Source organism: Hydractinia symbiolongicarpus, chromosome 3 (assembly GCF_029227915.1).
Source record: "Hydractinia symbiolongicarpus strain clone_291-10 chromosome 3, HSymV2.1, whole genome shotgun sequence".
Classification (NCBI taxonomy): domain Eukaryota; kingdom Metazoa; phylum Cnidaria; class Hydrozoa; order Anthoathecata; family Hydractiniidae; genus Hydractinia; species Hydractinia symbiolongicarpus.
In genome coordinates, this window is record NC_079877.1 from 19,782,577 (window position 1) to 19,803,753 (window position 21,177).

The 21,177-nt window shown below is 35.1% G+C and overlaps 2 protein-coding genes across 2 annotated transcripts; one reads left to right on the forward strand and one right to left on the reverse strand.

The window, feature by feature from the left end:
- Nucleotides 1-6,090: 6,090 nt before the first annotated feature.
- Nucleotides 6,091-12,266, forward strand: LOC130636127 (eukaryotic translation initiation factor 3 subunit F-like). The gene is made up of 8 exons (XM_057445752.1): nt 6,091-6,322; nt 9,979-10,058; nt 10,614-10,751; nt 10,868-10,959; nt 11,056-11,131; nt 11,207-11,267; nt 11,628-11,741; nt 12,164-12,266. Exons 1-8 carry the CDS (start codon nt 6,128-6,130, stop codon nt 12,242-12,244), a joined length of 837 nt encoding a protein of 278 aa, XP_057301735.1. The 5' UTR covers nt 6,091-6,127; the 3' UTR covers nt 12,245-12,266.
- Nucleotides 12,267-16,168: 3,902 nt separating this feature from the next.
- On the reverse strand, nt 16,169-17,632 carry LOC130636126 (uncharacterized). The gene is made up of 2 exons (XM_057445751.1): nt 16,735-17,632; nt 16,169-16,589 (listed from the first exon to the last, which is right to left on the reverse strand). Exons 1-2 carry the CDS (start codon nt 17,584-17,586, stop codon nt 16,410-16,412), a joined length of 1,032 nt encoding a protein of 343 aa, XP_057301734.1. The 5' UTR covers nt 17,587-17,632; the 3' UTR covers nt 16,169-16,409.
- Between the last annotated feature and the right edge of the window lie 3,545 nt (nt 17,633-21,177).

A 21,177-nucleotide genomic window follows, 5' to 3' on the forward strand; every position in this document is an offset into this window, starting at 1 on the left:
TTGTGTCAAGAACTATTCTTAAAAGTGGTAAAGCACCAGATGTTCTTACAAAACGTGTGATTTAAAAAATCCCTTTCTTATCAAAACAAAAGGTTTTAACTTGACCTCGATCAAATGGATTGTTTGTTTATTAAAGCCCAATGCTAAACGAGATAACTGAGGCAATTTATGTAAACACTGTCTTGGCGGTCAAAAAATGTTTGGAGGTGTATGTTAAGTTTGGTATAGAGTATGGTAGTGGCTAGATGCAGCGCTTTTATCAATGCGGACATTTTATTTATTTGTATACACGTACTTGTGAGATTTTCAAATTTGTAATTAATTTTTTACAAAAATTTAGTGAATAACGTATGTAACTTTTTAGTGGTCGTTGTTCGTTTAGTGTCTCAAATGAAATCCGAATCAGTATTACTTTATGTTGTATCGTTTCCATATCTTGCAACATCGCGTAAACAAAACTGTCATTCATTGTTCTACTTAAGGCTTAAGCATTTTTAGATTCCAAAAACACGTAAAACGGCTATACCTTGGATTTCTGGAAAGCTGGATAACATCACTTTTCATGCAGTGATGAAGACACATATTGGCAGAAAATAAAAAAATTATACTTAACAAAAAAGTGTGGGGGGAGGGCTGAAGCCCCCTTAGTGTCGCCGACCCTGGGCTATTCAAATCGTAGTTTTTTTGCAACGTAGTCTAGGTTAATCTTCAGAAATATGTTAACTCTAGAGGCCGCTGAAGCGCTTTTTTTCAGGGACAGTCAGAGTTTGATTATGCGACAATATTCGGGAACTTCGGTAATAGACGAAGTCTAAAAATTTGCACGCTTGATGTTTAAATTTTCTATCTTTCGGTAATTATCATGGACACCTGTATATAATTTAACACACAATAATCGACTTAACTCGAACAGTGCGAATTTTCTTCATTCGTTTTTATAAAAGTAAAAGCTGTCAGATCTATACAACTTTGCAGACCATGCCGTGTATTATACTTGCAAGGAGATCCACTGTTGCCATTTTCACAAGTACATGCACCCCGTCTTCATGTTTAGAAGAAAGGTTTTATTTGCGACGCTATATTTTCGAGCACTAAATGACATCCATAATCAAACATTTTTGCCCATTCGAACACATTTCTGTCGAAAGCAGCGATATGATATTAAATTTTCGGATATTTTGTTGCAAGTCTACTCACAATTATTGAGAACATGCAAAAACTCAACAATTAATGTCGCAAAAGTTGGAGAAAAAAGGATTTTTACTCCATTATTTGTAAAAAATATCGTTTGCGTGGTCAATTTTTGCCGAGTTAGTTAAACTCGTATATACTTAAATGCATGGGTAGTCATAAAAAATATTTTTATTGAGAAAAAAACGTCATGGAAATTAATAAAATCCCAACGATCATCAAATTATTGTCAAAACGCAATAATTTTTGTTCGCAACAATTTTTGTCCTAAATTTATTATCTTCAAACATTGATTTTTTTTCCGCGAATACCGACTCTTGCTAGTCAATTTTCGGAAGTTAAATATTAGCAGTGTCTCGTTACACTGAACGAACGAAGCAACTTCATCTTCATCTTGCACTTTGTATTGCAACGCAACTTTGAACAAGAAGCTCCCTTTCACAGCGGTATTTCACAGTACGTTTATACCTTTTGACAAGGGCATGAACAAAGTCACTAATGGGTCAATTCCAAATATGCACGTCTTAATGTCATATTTTTTCCCACCGCCATCTTGTTTGTTAACTGTTAGGAAAAACCCCGCCTTTTTCAATTTACTTATTGTGTTCTCTGACCATCTCAAATATTTTCAATGAAACTATCGTCAATGAAACTACCAACCATCTCAATGAAACTACCGACTATCTCTATGAATCTTCCAACCATCCTAATGAAACTACCGACCATCTCAATGAAATCACCGACCATCTTAATGAAACTACCAACCACCTCAATGAAACTATCTTCAACTCAATGAAAACCACCGACCATCTCATTGAAGCTACCGACCACCTTAATAAAACTACCAACCACCTCAATGAAACTACCCACTATCTCAATAAAACTACCGCCATCTCTATAAAACTTCCAACTGCTAAACAACTTCAGGTGGGTGGAGTTGACGTTTTTAAGATGTGAATGTTTATCAATTTCGTTTAAAATATGCCAGTTACCTTCTAAAACTAAGGTCATCAGGCATTGCAAGAATTCGTCTTTCTCGGTTTCGGTTTTTATTAGATCCAGAGTGATCGCGTTGGGTGTGGATATATCGGAGATAAAATTTACCTATCTCTCATTTTTTTCGGACGGAAGACTTTTCGAGACAGGGTGACGGCTACAATAATCCGAGATGTTGTCTTCGCTCTTGACGTATTTTAAATCGAATGGTAACCTTGGATACTCAGAAGCATGTTTTCGATGCGTAGTGGTAGAGTGGACAGCGGTTTTTGTAGTAAGGTTACAATCGGTTTATGATCGTTGTAGATAACGAATTTTCTCCCCAGCAGGTAAAGGCGATTGCGTTCACATTTGCGAATATTTTTGTTCTGTTTCCGTGAGTGATCTTGATGAATAGCTGATAACTTTAGCATATTTGTGCCCAGGCGTTTTTTGTAATAAAATTGCTGAAACTCCCACTTTGCTTGCATCACAATAAATAATAGTTTCTTTTTCGTTATTAAAATAAGTTACACACGAGTCGGTTGTGATGGCGCTTTTGAGAGCCTGGAATGAGCTTTCGCAGTCTTCGGTCCAAATAAATTCGGCGTGTTGTTTGAGCAATTTTCTTAGCGGGTGAGTTTTTGTGCTAAAGTTTGGAAATAAAACGTTTCAATTAATTACATAATCCAAGAAAGCTGCGTACGATTTTTTGATTCTCAGGTTTTAAGTTTTGAAGGGAATCTACCTTAGAGGGGACTGGGCTTCCTGCCATTCGCATTAAAAATAAAGCTGTAAAATTCAATGTTTTCTTTCGAAAAAATACATTTTTGTAAGTTGTTAATCTATCTAGAATGGCTTTTTAATTGCTGTCGTGTTCTTCAATGTTTGTTCCGAAAACGATGATGTCATCAGCAATGTTGGCGACTCCTTTCAGGTCAGATAGAATTGTACGCAGGGCATGCTGAAGCTCTTCTGATGCTGAATTGGCACCGAACATGAGTCGTTTGTATCTTTTTATTTTGTCTTCTGTTTGAAATGAGGTAATGTATCTTCAGTCTTCATTTAAGGTCAGCTGATGAAACGCTGCATTCATGTCTAGCTTGGTAAAACATGTGGCTCCTTCAAGCTGTACGAGCAAATCATCGACCGTTGGTGCAGGGTATCTTGTGCGGGTTATCGCGGTATTACCCTTTCGCATATCTAGACATGGCCTAACGTCGCTGGTATTGGCTTTCGGTACTACTACTAACTGGCTCAACCACGGGGTGGGCTTGCCAGTTACGTCTTCTATGATGTCTAACCCTTCGAGTCGTTCAATTTCCTGTTGAACTTTCCACTAACATCGTGACAACGCCTTTCAGCGATATTAATGGTTCTTCCGCCCCGTATGTTATAATTTTCGTATCTGTTTTTCTCAATCTCAACTTTCCGTTGAACTGTCTATTAATAGCGTTAAAAGTAGTCATGTTTAAAACATTTATTGCAGACCCGGAATCGATCAGAACACTGACAGGAAATTTTTCGATTTTTACACGGCAATGGAACTTGGCAATGCTGAAAACAGGAGAGTGGATTGAAAACAACCGCGCGACTTGCTCTTCGTCGAACGTATCGACATCGACGTTTTTAGTGGCCTGGGGTTGCGTCTATAATAGCTGCGGTACGAGCTTGCGCTTGTGGAACGACACACTCTCGCAAAATGTCCGATTTCGTGGCAATTATTACAGGTTTTACTAGTTGCTGGGCATTTATTTTGGTGTGGATATTCGCCACCGCAGTAAAAGCATATTTTTGAAGATTTTTTATGCAGATTAAAGTTTTTCTTACCCGGGTGTGGTTTCCTTTGATCGGTCGATGCGGTTGAGTTCTTCCTGTTTGATTTGTGTAATATCCTTTTGGTCGCTTTTTTCCACTAAAATAGCTTGGGTGTTTGTGTCTTCTAATGTTTTTGCGTAAACTAGGAACTGTGCTAGAGTTAAGGTAGGATTTCTGAATTTTCTCAGTTTGTTACTTGTCGTTGAGAGTTCGAGTTGACGTTTTAGCTCGGTATCGAGTGCTGCTCCAAATTCACATTTTTGGGCTTGTTGCTTCAGTCTGATAAAATATTGTTGGATAGTTTCTTCTTCACGCTGTATCATTGATCTATACATATAAATTTCATAGTTTACGTTCGTTTTCGGATTGACATGTGTGTCAAATAATTCAAATGCGTTATCTAGTGTTTCATCGGTGCCAGAAACTAATAAACTATCGTAAATATCGTATACTTCTTCCCCAACGTAATTTAATAACATAGCCAGTTTTTGCTTGTCATCCTTAACATTGAGCGCCACACATAAATTCTTGAATATTTTTTTATATTTTAGCCATCTTGTTGCGATTGTGGTAACGTCGTTGGTATCGAAAAAATTAGGAATAGTTAGATTAGCAACTGCCATAATGTAAATTATACTGCTTGAATACTCGTCGCCAGTTTTATATTCAGAGCGTAATCTTCTCTAACTCAATATTTACAAAAGTGTGCTCTTATTGTTCATAGTGTGCATACCAAGTTGGCCACTTGGTATGCACCAGGTTGACAATATGACACTACCGACCATCTCAATGAAACCACCGACCATCTCAATGAAACCACCGTCTACCTTATTGAAACTACCGACTGTCTCTAAGGAAAATGTGCGCCGCCGAAGCTTAACGTAATTTAAAGGCGTGTTTCCACTCACACGAAGAACAATGCATAATATTCTTCGATCGACGTCGTCCTCGTGGCGGTCGAATTAGATCGAATTCAAAAGTAGGATTTTTGTCGATCAATTGAAATTTATCCAATGAAATCATTGATTTATACCTAAGCGCTGTAAACAAATGTAAACATGAAGCAAAGAGTTTGGAGGCAAATGGCTGGGAAATTTGGGAAGAATTGTACGAAAATATTTTTGTTTTAAGTGCAGAAACTTTTCCAAATTTTGGCTAAACTCGCAAAAGTTAATGTCGCGAAATTTTAAGTTTGCGAAAGATTCTGTCTGCTGTGGTGCAAAGAGCCTTTGCAACGGAGAGAATCTACCTCTTACAAAAGTTAGCCTATACTTTAAAGGAAGAAACTTTCGCGGAAGAAACTTTCGCGAGTTCGCGATTCTTCGGCAAAATCGCGAAAGTAAAATCCCGCGAAAAATACTGAAAGTCTTCATTCGCGAAAGTTAATTCCCGCGAAATATCTGGTTTTGAGCCATTCGCGAAAGTTAATTCCCGCGAAAAATGTTATTTTTTCACAAAATTTTCAAAAAATTAGTGTTTTTTTTTTTTTTGTTTGGGGTGGGGGTCACACTACAAAAATATAACATGCTTTTTTAAGGGTTTTCCTTTGAGTATCGTTTGAAATGATTAGGTATGCTTGTAAAACAAAAGTCACGAAAGAACTCTCTTTATTTTTAAAGCATGCTATATAAAGTGTGACCCCTTTAATAATGTTCAAGACAATAATAAAATGACGTACAAATGGAAGCAAAGATTATTACGTAAATAACAGTTTTTTTATCTTTAAAATATAATAGCTCTACATCAATCAATTACAACGATTTTAGTGTCCTTCTTCATTTTTTTTTATATTGCCTTATTCGCGAAAGTTAATTCTCGCGAAATATAGCCAAATGGGTCATCCGCGAAAGCAAATTCAAAAAATTTCGCGACTTTTTCGCCTCGCGAAAGTTGCTTCCTTTAAAGTATACCCAGTGCCAGATACCAATCGCATACCATAGATAGTGCTCGAGAAGTGCAACCTCGATGGCAGGGCCTGTAGCGTTATTTGACATGAGGTTAAAACGCGCACGCGTACGCGTTTCATCCTCATATCAAAAACGCTTCTGGCCCTGGGATCAAAGTTGCAGGAAGTGATCCGGGAAACAAAACGAAAGTCCGTCTGCTGTCCTGCACGTAGCGCATTTCTTTTTCCTAATACAAAATGGCGGCCAGTTTAACTACATGTGTCACTAAAGTTTATATTCACCCAGTTGCTGTATTTGCGATTGTGGACAGTTATGAAAGGAGAAATGAAGAAGCAAAGCGCGTAGTTGGAACTTTACTTGGCACTTTAAACAATGGTGTAGTAGAAGTGACAAATTGCTTTACAGTTCCCCATGTGGAAACGCAGGAAGAGGTAGCTAGCTAAACAAAAAAGATGTATATTTGCCTTTTATTTCAGCCAGTCTTATGTACAAGTTACAGGTTAATTAAGCATATATATGAACTTAATAATCCATTTCTAACTAAATCAGCAACATTTAATTACATGTTTTTTGTCGTGTGTTATAGCTTCTTTTGGAGTAGTAGCTAGAAGCATATACCATCCTCTAATTATGTGATTATCTAAACAAACAACTACAGCGACAGTCTGGCAACTCTGCTCACCACTTTATGGTTTTGACTATAAGCCATATATATGAAACATCTTTTCAGCAGATTTTACATTGTCTCCCCTTAGCTTGGAATTAGTATTGACATCTTTAAAACTTCACAAATTATCTTGAGAAAACCAATCTGGACTGTACTTTGTTTGTATTTGAGAGATCCTTTTAACATTGTCTTCGTAAGTACAGTCAAACGTTCGGACGAGTCAGCCATATCGTTTATTATGTTAAAAAAGAATTATTTACCATAATAAACTAAATTATATGTAGCATACATTATCACTGAATAATTTAAATTGTCTGGCATCTTAAATAGCATCAGTCACTGGAGAGATAAAAAGGAGAAATGCGTAAGAATTGCCAAATATTTAAAATGTGAGCAGGAGATAGCATTTCTTTTCGAAACGCGGGAGACTTGACAGGTCTGGATCTGTGAAGGAGAGTGCACGTTGTGTTACTAAAATTTTCTTAAAAATATTTTCAAGCCTATCTAGTTTTATAAAAATATAGGTTTGTTTGGTGTTTAATGAATGATTACAAAGATAACAATAGATTAAAATGTCACACCCTACTGCGCAACATTTTTCTCATCTGTGATGTGTGAGCCCAGTGATGTTTGGGCTGTGTGTTCTGTAAGGTGCACAAGTTTGGGTAGCAATAAAATAGTCATATGGTACATCTTAAATGTAAGGCTCAGGATATCATGTCATAGCCTTCAATTGTTGCCGGTGAAAAGAGAAAGTTACTGATAAAAGTGAAATCACAGAATTAGACGTTCACATAATAACATTATACGCTAGTGATTTATATTTTATGTGGATTTTTAGTAAATAGACAAAGGTAAACTTTTAGTTGCTTTTGACAGTTACCATTTAATTTCTGGTAAATATGACAGTTAAATCAGTGGGATACTTTAATGGGATAAATTTTCGCAGGGATTAATTTTGCAGTTGAGCTTATCCGTGAAATTTTAGCATTTTGCGGAGACTTATTTTCGCGGATGAAGGATGTTCTAATATTTCACGGGGACTTAATTTCGCGAATGAGGTCATAATAGCAATTTTTAAAAAAGTTGTCAAAAGGGTGTGGGGCCGAATGGCACTGTCTCATCGACCCTTGTTACACTGGTCACTTCTACACCAACACAAAATGTAATTTTGCATTTTAGTTCAAAGCTCTTTCAACACAACTATAACATCAGGTATAATAAACACAACTAAATAAAAAACGAAACGAACCTTAATTGTTAATCAAAAGCGTCAAACGCAGTACAAGAGAAGTTAACATCATCTTCATCTCCAGAGATTGGTTCATATTTTGATTCTTCATCTGATTCATCCACTACTATTTCACTTCGTGGGATATAAGCAACTTTCAATTGTTTATCCGTAGGGCTGGGAAGAGAACTCAAATTCGGTTGATCATCTGCATTAGCTGAGAGCAAAGGATCGATATCCTGAAAAGGGTCAAGTGATTCGAGACCTTCTACACGAGCTTCAAGCGCTTTAGTGATACCTGCTGCTTTCCAGGCGTTTTTAATAACATTCTTGCCACCTTTTTTGGTCATATCATTGTATAAAACCACCATCCATTGAGCTTCAAGCGGGTAAGTTGCAATGGGTTATGTCTTGCAGCGATTTACCTTCATGTGGTTGCAGACCAATCTGAGCGGTATACCAAACGTAAAACTTTTTAGGTGTGTGCTTCTTTGCATAACCATTTACGGTCAAATCCAGAGGTTGGAGTAAATACGTCATATTAGTAGGAATGCAGACTATTTCAATATTTTTTCTTTCTCATACAGATCCAAGACTTCTTTGTCATTTGTCCAGTAAAGACATCCATATTGACTAAGGTTTTTTGATCAAGTGGTAAATTTAATAATTTTTCTTGTTCTTTAATAACTTTTTCTATGTACGGCTTGAGAACTTCTTTGATCATTTTGCAAGCTTTATCTGCGTTACTGTAGTTGCCGTAGTGGGTTTGTGGCGCTGTAGATTAGTGGTTATAGCTCTCGTACTCTGTGCAGGAGACTGGGGTTCAATTCCTCTTGACGGTGATTCAACATGGGCGAGTGAATGTTACCATAGCCCCTGGTTAACCCAAGCCATGCGAGAGAAATTGGAGAGATGGCACACTGTAGAAAGATGTGCATATTTTACATGGCTAGCCTCACAAATATCGAGGGATATACCCTGTCTATTATTTCCAGGAGGGGCCATGGCGTAGATGGAGAGTCCTAGAGTATTTAATGCTCATTTTGAGCTACGCAGACCCAATTAGAGCCCGCGCTCTACTAGACAACTCCCGGCAACTCAAAATGGGCATTAAATACTCTAGGACTCTCCATCTAAGCCATGGCCCCTCCTGGAAATAATAGACAGGGTATATCCCTCAATATTTGTGAGGCTAGCCATGTAAAATATGCACATCTATCTATCTATCTATCTATCTATCTATCTATCTCTAGTTTTGTTGAAACTCAAAGATTCTTGGATCATTTTTGATTAAATCTTGCGATGCGGGTTCCCTATCAAAAGCTAAAAAAAAGGAAAAGAGTAAACATTCGTCTGCTTTTCCATCCAAGAAACCGCGACGAGATGGTGACATCAGAATGATGTTTTTAAACGGTGCTGTCAGAACCAGACCTACGTGTGAAGACAGTCGGAAAAAAACAAGCGAAACCAGCTGAAATTATATCTATTGTACTTCATTAAGTAGTTTTTAAACTTGTTTTATTTCTAGAATCATTAGAAAATATAACACCTGCTAAAACTAGATATTTGAAACAACTTTCTTGACATTTTAGTCTTATTTTTTCATCTTCAGTACTCAGTTAAAAAAATTAGGCCTACAAGAAGAAAGCCTCAGACTTTGAAAACAAAGGAAAACAAAAATTTAAAATTTCGCGAATCGAGCAATTTTTTCAAATTTTCGCAGGGACAAATTTTTAAAGGGACATATTTAATCCCAGCGAAAAATTTATCCCAATAAAGTATAAAGGAACTCTTTAATCTTTATGAAGTAAACTTGGACCAATATTAGGTTGGGTCTTGTGAATAATGTTTGTTTACCATTTATTAAATGCTCCCTCTAAGAATAACATTTCGCCCAGCAACACATATTTTTCTAAGTCTGAGTCAAAACTGACATTCCTCAAGATTCTTTAATACTAACCAATTCCTCACCCCATCCACCCCTTCCTCCCCAAAAATCTAGCACAATATACTGATGGTTGCTTTCTCCAAACAAACACCAACACAACAAACACCACCTGCAAGATTTAAGCTTTCCTTCAAGGTTAAAGCTATCTTGCTATAAACATTAAGGAAATCTTAATCTATTTGCTTTCCTGTAACTATTTGAATACTTGTCCATGATCAAGTTCCTGTATCCCTTCTTCTAGGTTGCCTTTGATAAAGAATATGCCAGTTCCATGCTGGAATTGTATAAATATGCTTCTCCAGCAGAGGATATTGTTGGATGGTATGTCACATGTTTTATACACTTTTTAGTATTAAAAACCAGGGTATATAATCTGATCAACAAGTAACAATTGAAGCTTCGAGCCCAATCTTGGTGCCAATTTTATCTTTTGGTTTGAATGTTGTGGTTTTTTTACATGTGTCAAATCACAGCCATCAGATAGTCTTACCACCAATCAATTTTCAATGGCACCTAAATGTGTGCCTGGAGCTCTTCTACACCTGTATAGCACAGCAGTTGAAGAAGCAACTTAAGTGACACTAAGTTGTTTTTGATTCTGGAAAAGAATTTACTTTTGCTGATAAGAAAATTCCAGGGAAAAAATACTGACTGACTGACTTATTTTTTCAAGGACTTTAGGTTGTGAACATTTTTGATGATAGCCATGGGAGTGCAAGATTAGCAAAAATCGTTTAAAAAAGATATTAGGTGTATTAAACATTTATATTTTGTCATCCCTTCACTCACGACTAAGTATAACAATCCATACAGTTATTTAATCTGTTAATGGATGTAGTATTTAAGTAAAGTGTAAGCTCTATCCACTTTATTCAGGTTTGCCACTAGTCACGATGTCACAGGACATTCAACCCTCATTCATGATTATTACTCCATCGAATGTGCAAACCCAATTCATTTTACGCTGGATACTCAACTTAAAACGGGACACATGACAACAAAAGCCTATGTCAGGTATATGAAAATTATTTCTATGGAAATATCTAGTTAAATATTTGCTTCAAGACATGCAAAAATTAATAATGGTTTTGTGAGTTGTGTCTCTGGATTATTTTTTTTTCATGAGATAGCTCTCTAATGGGTGTACCTGGTGGCACGAGAGGAAGTATTTTTACACCAGTGCCATGTGAAATCAAGTCCTACGAACCCGAAGCTATTGCAAGTAGGTTGTCGTTTTTCTATATGCTTGTCTCATTTGTTTTGTCTTTTAAACAGACTTCTTTGCAGGCATCAATTTGGGTTTCTTTGCTTTGTTTAGTTCAAACATTTGCCAGGAATAAGGGTGGTTCAAAAAAACCGACCAGCTTGCTCAGTGGTGTGCAGCATGTTTCAAGGTGAAATGTTTGAATATCATCTCATGCTGGTAAAGTCCTATATTCAATCAATTAATTTACTAATTCCTATTGTAGGTCAGCCAACGACTTAGTGGATCGATTAAAGAATGTTTTGCAGTATGTAAAAGACGTTATTGTAAGTAGCGTCTAATTTGTCAAATGTGCATGATAGGGTGTGCACCAGGAATGTGAAGAATTATTTTTAGTTTCAAATATTTAATTGGAACTATTTTTATTCTTACAATATTGTCAGGATTAAATATCAAAATTTTTCTTACAATATTTTTAGTCATTCCATATGCTCGTCATTATATTTACAACATTTAGGGTAACGTTCCAATAAGTGAAATTTTAGGCGAAAATAGCTAAAAAATGAAAATGTCTGGAATTTTAGTGAAAAAAAAGTCAGGAAAATGTTTGTTGAGAATGCGTTTTGTTTTAAAATTCATTACACTGTAAAAATGTCAATATTGTTACATGCTTGTTACAATTGCAGAACGATACAACACCAGCCAATAATGAAGTTGGACAAAAATTGATGGCTATGCTTGGTCAAGTACCGCAGATGGATTCGAAACAAATCGAAAAAATGATGAACAACAATATGCAGGTATAATTCATCCCGTATCATTTATGGTGGCACACAATTATAAGGGTAGGTTAATGTTGAGGAAAGGAAGAAAACATCAGCTTATTATAAGCCTTGTACACAAGGAGAAATCCCACGCTGCCGTGTGATGTATAATGGTTCACTTTGTTTTGAATTTAATCTAAATTTAAATTTAAGCAAATCTATTGTCTTTGTCACTTTCAATCGTGCGCACTAATTGAAAACCGCATTTCACTCCAGGTGTTTACATGAAAACCTTGTATGCATTCAGAAGTGAGCTTCACTTTACCTGAAGGGATAAAAAAGCATGTAAACATTCCTAAGAAACACACCATGCACCAAAGTGGCTCAAACCGGTTTGAGTCTACTCCGGGTCTTACATAAACTACATCTTACATGTAAAATGTTTTTTCTTTTTTTAGGATTTGTTGATGGTACTGTACTTAGCCAGCCTAACAAAGACACAATTATCTGTTGGGACAAAAATAAACAGCATTATATAATTTATTAAAAAGCATTCACAAATTTAGGTTTATTCTTTGATGATATGCTTAAAAAAAACTTTTTCCGGTATAGATCTTTTCAGAGGCAATAAAAGTACGTTACGTTTCGAGCATATAAAGAAGATGCCCGTAGCATTCAACAAGGAAGATAATCGTTTTTAGAAAGTCCCTTATGTAGTTCTTTAGGGGTTCTGATAACAGTTTTGGTAGGGATTTCTAATAAGGCCAAAAAAGATAACAAGAACACAATTCTAGCTGTTGAGATGGCTGATTTACTTACATCACTATTAGTTGCGTATTTTACGATTAGAGTAACAGAACAGTTCAAGTGAAATGTTAAGTCTATCAAAAAACTCGGTATAAAGGTACACTACTTGTAATGTGGGAAGTGGATCTTCAGTCTAAGGTCCTAGATGTAGCGGTAGTGGAGGGAATGAGAAATTTTTGAATTTTTCTATTCAAAGTGCATTTATTGAATACGAAAGGAAGTCCCGGGGGAACGAGATCGTATTTTCTGGTATTTATTGTCGCATATAAAGGCGGTGATGCGATGAGCAAGGAAAAATTTCGATTTTTTCCATATTGTTATTGTTAGTCTTAATGTGCCAAAATAAAAATGGTAGATCTTTACCATATCACTAAAGGACATCGTTTCGCGTGTAGAGCGATCGGAATTTTAAATTCCGAACATTCCCACATGTCTGTTTTCATTGGTTGAAACAACATCGATCCTGATAATTTATTGGCTGAAAGATAAGACACTTTTCGTCGTGTCGTATTTTTCTTCGTGGTGTGGTTTTCTTTGACTCGTAATAGTTCTCGTCGTGTATCTTTCTTCGTGGTGGGGTTCGCAGCGTATTGGTTTTTGTCGTGGCGAATTACTCTTGTTCGTGTGAACTCATGTTTCGTCGTGCCGTATGTCACTTCGTGGGGTATTTCACTTTGTGGCAAAATAGTTATGCTTTTTTTAACACGGAATTACTAATTTCTTGAAGCTGTTATTTTTGTCATTTTTTTTAATAAACCATACATTCTTAGCTATAGATTTAGCTAGCTATACATATTAGCATGCCATAATCTATTATCTATTTTGTAGTTTAAATGGATTCTGATGAAAATATCAAAGATCAAGTAAACTAACTACACAAACATAAATTATTACATAAAACTCTTACACAATACATGATATTTCTTTATAATCACAAATGTAATACTAACTTGAAAATAGAATATAATTTTTAGCACTAAAAATTTTGTTTATTTTACCGCACTTTATTCATGTGACTTGGATTTCTTGTGAGCGCTACATAAATTAAGTAATTTTGTGTTAAAAAAGCATAAAAATGTTTCACTACGAAGTGAAATACCCCGCAAAGTGAAAAACGCCGCGACTAACACAAATACGTTTTGACGAAACGTAAAACCACCCCACAAAGAAAGATACAATGTGACAAAAACCACACCATGAAGAAAAATATGACACGACGAAAAGCATTTACGACGCGACGAAAACCATATACAAATATTGTCGCACCTTAACTAAAGCTTTAAATGATAACATGTGCTGATAACTTAGCGTACTGCTCATTCCACACTTTGAACATTTTAAAGGAATAAAGCGGGCAAAAAAGTAGTTTTTGAATCAAATGTTATAACTTCGTTTAAGACCGAATAAACTGTAAAATGGTAAGTTCAGCCGCGGCACAACCTTTGATTTTTCGTCGTGGTTACTAATTGAAGTCATAACCAAATCAAGGGTATTTCAAACCATCTGCGCTTTCGCGCGCAGATGGAACAATTATTATATCAAACGTTTTTCCTTGAACCTTGTGAACAGTATAGGCCCGTGACAATATTAGTGGGAGTTGCATTCGTTTCATAGTAGGTGAAGTGAGATTATCAGGGGCGGATCTAGGATTTTTTTCTGGTTAGGCAAAATTTGACAGATTTTTTGGCAAAGTAATATCAAGTGTTGTGGTGTTGTACAAGGTAAAGCAGGCGATTTGTGTTTTTATTATAAAAGGAGCTAAAATCTTTTCAAAAGTGAGGCTTTTAGTTATTAAAGATCCTTCCTAGATTAGAAACGAAAGTGTCTTTATAGCCCAATAAATTAAAGTAACCTCCGTAGTTTAACACTGGTATCCTCGCTAAAACATGCGGATGGAAAGCTCCGTTTGGTAAATTAGACTCGAAACAGGGTTAGCGTTGCCATAGTTCCTTTGAATGACATACCACACTGCTATCATCTAAGCATCTTTTTTACGTTTTACGCATTTAATACGAGTACAAGTAATCGCCAAGTTACAAATTTGGGGAGTTACTTTATTTCAAAATATGCAATAAGTCTAAAAGCTAATAATACAACAAAAAATTACATTACAAGACAATTTTATGAATAGATAGTCAACAGCAGTGCAACGTAAAATTATTGTTTGGAAAATTACAGCTTGTGTTAACAACCTGCAAATTCAAAAACAAAAGCAGCATGTGTAAGATAGCAACGCATAATAAACGACTACAAAAAGTATATAGTAGTTACCCCTTTATGAAGTTAATATAGTTTAATATTAAGGTTACTGGTGTAGTTTTGCACCAATTTCTATTAAGCATTAATTTTATTGTTAAAAAATTTCCACAAAAGTTAAGTAGTTTAATAAGCCAGAAAAGAGTTAGAAATCAGAAAAATAACATCAAAACATTTAACATGTCTGCATATTATTTACCCTCACATGCCCCTGTCAACTATGTTTAAAAGTATTTTAATAATTTGAAATCTTTAAAAAAGTTTTAGTAACTAGGTCAATTCTGAAGATTCTCATATAAAAAGCAACATATATACAAATTCTACTCACATGCATAAGTTAACATGACATTTTCATTGGTTTGCAGTCTGTAGCAGAACCTCCTTTAACATGCAATTCTTGTTTCGATCTGTATCATTTTACGTGAAAATCGTTTCTATCAGTACAAGTTATATTGATATCATATTCATCCATTTGATATATAGATATATACCCATTGTTAACAGTTTTCCAATATTATAAGGATTCATAATGAATCTCCTGTGTTCTTTAATTGATGGTGATTTTCATTGTCAGAAGAATATTCATCATGGCTGACATCAATATATCTATTCCTAAAACAAAATTATATATGTTGTATTGGTCAACAAAAAATAAGAAATATTATACAACAAACTTGGACTATTCTTAGATTAGGTATTGTTTCATTCTTTTGTTTTTAGCAATTTTATCACAATTAAAAGCAGCATGGGAAAGTTAAGGATCTCCTTGTGTTCTTAAAAGTTTTTAAAATGAGCAGTGGGATGTTATATATAAAATCTACTGTTTAAAAGTTCCAACGAAGTCAAAGTTCTTAGGGACACTCACAATCGAAAAGTATATGCTAAACATAAATTTGCATTGGGACGAGGTATAATCCTTTGACGTTCAAGTATATCACATACTGTAAACATCGATTTTTAGACAACAGAAAGTATTTTGAACTTGTTGTCGTCTACCTGCTTAAAAGGAGCACATATCCGAGTGCGTATGATTTCAGGGACTAACAACATTCGAATATTACCTATCTGTAAATCCCCAGGGAAAGGATCTACAGACCTATTTACATTTAGCTTACACTTTTGCGTTTATGAAAGAGCTGTCCCTTAGCTATCTTACAAGAATTATTCCTTTTCCACACGGACACAAAGATACACAGTTGCATAAACGGCTACACGAAGCCTGTGACCTTAAGACAATAACAAAAAACTAACAAATTTCCAACTAATACACATGCAGTTTAGCAATACTCTATATGGTAGTGGCTAGATGCAGCGCGACTCAGAACCATCATATTTTTTTCAAATACACTTCATCTCGGAGGTCACCCTCCATCAAAGTTTTTGTGGAGAAGTTCGAGCGGATAGATGAAACTTAAATTAAATCATCATTTTATCTTTTTTTTTTAAAAAAAAGTATGTAAAATGTAAATAAAAAAACAATATATAAAAAACGCTTAGTAAAATCATAATGATAAGAAAGAGAAATACACTGTTTTAAATAAACATTAACACTTTCCACACTTCCATTTAACAGCCTCGTCATCGTTTTTAAATACTTTTAAAGGAATGGACACACACTTTCTGTGATACCATTCCTCGCATTTACTGCAAAAAGCCATGAACATGAGCTACGGCAAAAACTCCACAATCAATAGAGTTTTTTTGTTGATGGACAGGAGAAATGTTAACAGATAAGGTGCTTTCTGAAGTGAATGCGATATCGGCTATCTGCTTCCATACCGCTTCAGCAATTCTTCCAGCAAGTGAGTCGCAATAATATATCTAAGTTAAGAAGAATAAAGAAACGTCTGCAATCCTTCTGGGGAAGTGATTGTTTTTCATTCTATTTTTTTTTCATAATAGTTGAGAACGTTAGACCAAACAGAACAGTAGTAGCAAGTTGGTTCTAAGCATAAAATTTGCTCACCTCTTTATCATCCAAGGAAAACACAGCAGTCCAGTGATCTGCATGAAATAGTATCTGTGCAAAATTTTCTTTGTGATGACTGAACCATCCCTTTTCACCAGAATCGGTATCTTCGAACCCGTTCACTAAAGGGAACTGCAACTTCAATATTTTCTGGCATAAATTGATTGCATCATCTCGCAGTCTATGACCATTTAAAATATCATTCTTGATTTCTTCTGACATTCTTGCTGACATCCTGCATCTTTCTCTTCGATTTCTGTTTGGCGGAACGAAATGCGTTTCTACAAGATCATGATCAGTAGAACCAGCGGTCACCTGTTCATCATGAACCGCTCTATCTTGTAAATCACATACAACCGTTGTCTTTACACCGACAGTATTCTTATCTGTGATGAAAATCTTTGCCCTGTAAAGTTGACGCATCATCTTGGCCCTCTGACCAATTCTATGTGAGTATGGGAGTTTTTTGTTTATCGAAAATGACTTTTTAAACTTTTTCGGAGCAATTGATGGTCTGGAGATAGATGCACTGGCTCTCCTTTTCAAATTAGGCGAACTTTGTATTAAATTTGCCTTTTGTGCTGTTTGAAGAGTTGTTTTTGCGGAATTCAATAATGCTGTAATTTCAGTGGTGTATGATCTCAACAGCTCCTCGTCCTTCACAAGATATGTTAAGTTGTAAAATTCTTTTAATTTTACTCTCAAACTTATTTGACTTTCTTTGAGACTGTTTCTGTATGTGTGTATATTATGATTAGCTGTAATAATCACAGGGGTCTCAAATTTACTTACTTTACTACTATAATCATTCTCCTGCTGCGGTACGTCTGTATGTTCGGTACTGTCCATTGGTGTTGGCGACTTGGTTGTTAGCGGCGAGTTTTCTGTTGGTGAAGAGTTGGTTGTTATTGTTCAGTCATCACAAAGAAAATTTTGCACAGATACTATTTCATGCAGATCACTGGACTGCTGTGTTTTCCTTGGATGATAAAGAGGTGAGCAAATTTTATGCTTAGAACCAACTTGCTACTACTGTTCTGTTTGGTCTAACGTTCTCAACTATTATGAAAAAAAAATAGAATGAAAAACAATCACTTCCCCAGAAGGATTGCAGACGTTTCTTTATTCTTCTTAACTTAGATATATTATTGCGACTCACTTGCTGGAAGAATTGCTGAAGCGGTATGGAAGCAGATAGCCGATATCGCATTCACTTCAGAAAGCACCTTATCTGTTAACATTTCTCCTGTCCATCAACAAAAAAACTCTATTGATTGTGGAGTTTTTGCCGTAGCTCATGTTCATGGCTTTTTGCAGTAAATGCGAGGAATGGTATCACAGAAAGTGTGTGTCCATTCCTTTAAAAGTATTTAAAAACGATGACGAGGCTGTTAAATGGAAGTGTGGAAAGTGTTAATGTTTATTTAAAACAGTGTATTTCTCTTTCTTATCATTATGATTTTACTAAGCGTTTTTTATATATTGTTTTTTTATTTACATTTTACATACTTTTTTTTAAAAAAAAAAGATAAAATGATGATTTAATTTAAGTTTCATCTATCCGCTCGAACTTCTCCACAAAAACTTTGATGGAGGGTGACCTCCGAGATGAAGTGTATTTGAAAAAAATATGATGGTTCTGAGTCGCGCTGCATCTAGCCACTACCATATAGAGTATTGCTAAACTGCATGTGTATTAGTTGGAAATTTGTTAGTTTTTTGTTATTGTCTTAAGGTCACAGGCTTCGTGTAGCCGTTTATGCAACTGTGTATCTTTGTGTCCGTGTGGAAAAGGAATAATTCTTGTAAGATAGCTAAGGGACAGCTCTTTCATAAACGCAAAAGTGTAAGCTAAATGTAAATAGGTCTGTAGATCCTTTCCCTGGGGATTTACAGATAGGTAATATTCGAATGTTGTTAGTCCCTGAAATCATACGCACTCGGATATGTGCTCCTTTTAAGCAGGTAGACGACAACAAGTTCAAAATACTTTCTGTTGTCTAAAAATCGATGTTTACAGTATGTGATATACTTGAACGTCAAAGGATTATACCTCGTCCCAATGCAAATTTATGTTTAGCATATACTTTTCGATTGTGAGTGTCCCTAAGAACTTTGACTTCGTTGGAACTTTTAAACAGTAGATTTTATATATAACATCCCACTGCTCATTTTAAAAACTTTTAAGAACACAAGGAGATCCTTAACTTTCCCATGCTGCTTTTAATTGTGATAAAATTGCTAAAAACAAAAGAATGAAACAATACCTAATCTAAGAATAGTCCAAGTTTGTTGTATAATATTTCTTATTTTTTGTTGACCAATACAACATATATAATTTTGTTTTAGGAATAGATATATTGATGTCAGCCATGATGAATATTCTTCTGACAATGAAAATCACCATCAATTAAAGAACACAGGAGATTCATTATGAATCCTTATAATATTGGAAAACTGTTAACAATGGGTATATATCTATATATCAAATGGATGAATATGATATCAATATAACTTGTACTGATAGAAACGATTTTCACGTAAAATGATACAGATCGAAACAAGAATTGCATGTTAAAGGAGGTTCTGCTACAGACTGCAAACCAATGAAAATGTCATGTTAACTTATGCATGTGAGTAGAATTTGTATATATGTTGCTTTTTATATGAGAATCTTCAGAATTGACCTAGTTACTAAAACTTTTTTAAAGATTTCAAATTATTAAAATACTTTTAAACATAGTTGACAGGGGCATGTGAGGGTAAATAATATGCAGACATGTTAAATGTTTTGATGTTATTTTTCTGATTTCTAACTCTTTTCTGGCTTATTAAACTACTTAACTTTTGTGGAAATTTTTTAACAATAAAATTAATGCTTAATAGAAATTGGTGCAAAACTACACCAGTAACCTTAATATTAAACTATATTAACTTCATAAAGGGGTAACTACTATATACTTTTTGTAGTCGTTTATTATGCGTTGCTATCTTACACATGCTGCTTTTGTTTTTGAATTTGCAGGTTGTTAACACAAGCTGTAATTTTCCAAACAATAATTTTACGTTGCACTGCTGTTGACTATCTATTCATAAAATTGTCTTGTAATGTAATTTTTTGTTGTATTATTAGCTTTTAGACTTATTGCATATTTTGAAATAAAGTAACTCCCCAAATTTGTAACTTGGCGATTACTTGTACTCGTATTAAATGCGTAAAACGTAAAAAAGATGCTTAGATGATAGCAGTGTGGTATGTCATTCAAAGGAACTATGGCAACGCTAACCCTGTTTCGAGTCTAATTTACCAAACGGAGCTTTCCATCCGCATGTTTTAGCGAGGATACCAGTGTTAAACTACGGAGGTTACTTTAATTTATTGGGCTATAAAGACACTTTCGTTTCTAATCTAGGAAGGATCTTTAATAACTAAAAGCCTCACTTTTGAAAAGATTTTAGCTCCTTTTATAATAAAAACACAAATCGCCTGCTTTACCTTGTACAACACCACAACACTTGATATTACTTTGCCAAAAAATCTGTCAAATTTTGCCTAACCAGAAAAAAATCCTAGATCCGCCCCTGATAATCTCACTTCACCTACTATGAAACGAATGCAACTCCCACTAATATTGTCACGGGCCTATACTGTTCACAAGGTTCAAGGAAAAACGTTTGATATAATAATTGTTCCATCTGCGCGCGAAAGCGCAGATGGTTTGAAATACCCTTGATTTGGTTATGACTTCAATTAGTAACCACGACGAAAAATCAAAGGTTGTGCCGCGGCTGAACTTACCATTTTACAGTTTATTCGGTCTTAAACGAAGTTATAACATTTGATTCAAAAACTACTTTTTTGCCCGCTTTATTCCTTTAAAATGTTCAAAGTGTGGAATGAGCAGTACGCTAAGTTATCAGCACATGTTATCATTTAAAGCTTTAGTTAAGGTGCGACAATATTTGTATATGGTTTTCGTCGCGTCGTAAATGCTTTTCGTCGTGTCATATTTTTCTTCATGGTGTGGTTTTTGTCACATTGTATCTTTCTTTGTGGGGTGGTTTTACGTTTCGTCAAAACGTATTTGTGTTAGTCGCGGCGTTTTTCACTTTGCGGGGTATTTCACTTCGTAGTGAAACATTTTTATGCTTTTTTAACACAAAATTACTTAATTTATGTAGCGCTCACAAGAAATCCAAGTCACATGAATAAAGTGCGGTAAAATAAACAAAATTTTTAGTGCTAAAAATTATATTCTATTTTCAAGTTAGTATTACATTTGTGATTATAAAGAAATATCATGTATTGTGTAAGAGTTTTATGTAATAATTTATGTTTGTGTAGTTAGTTTACTTGATCTTTGATATTTTCATCAGAATCCATTTAAACTACAAAATAGATAATAGATTATGGCATGCTAATATGTATAGCTAGCTAAA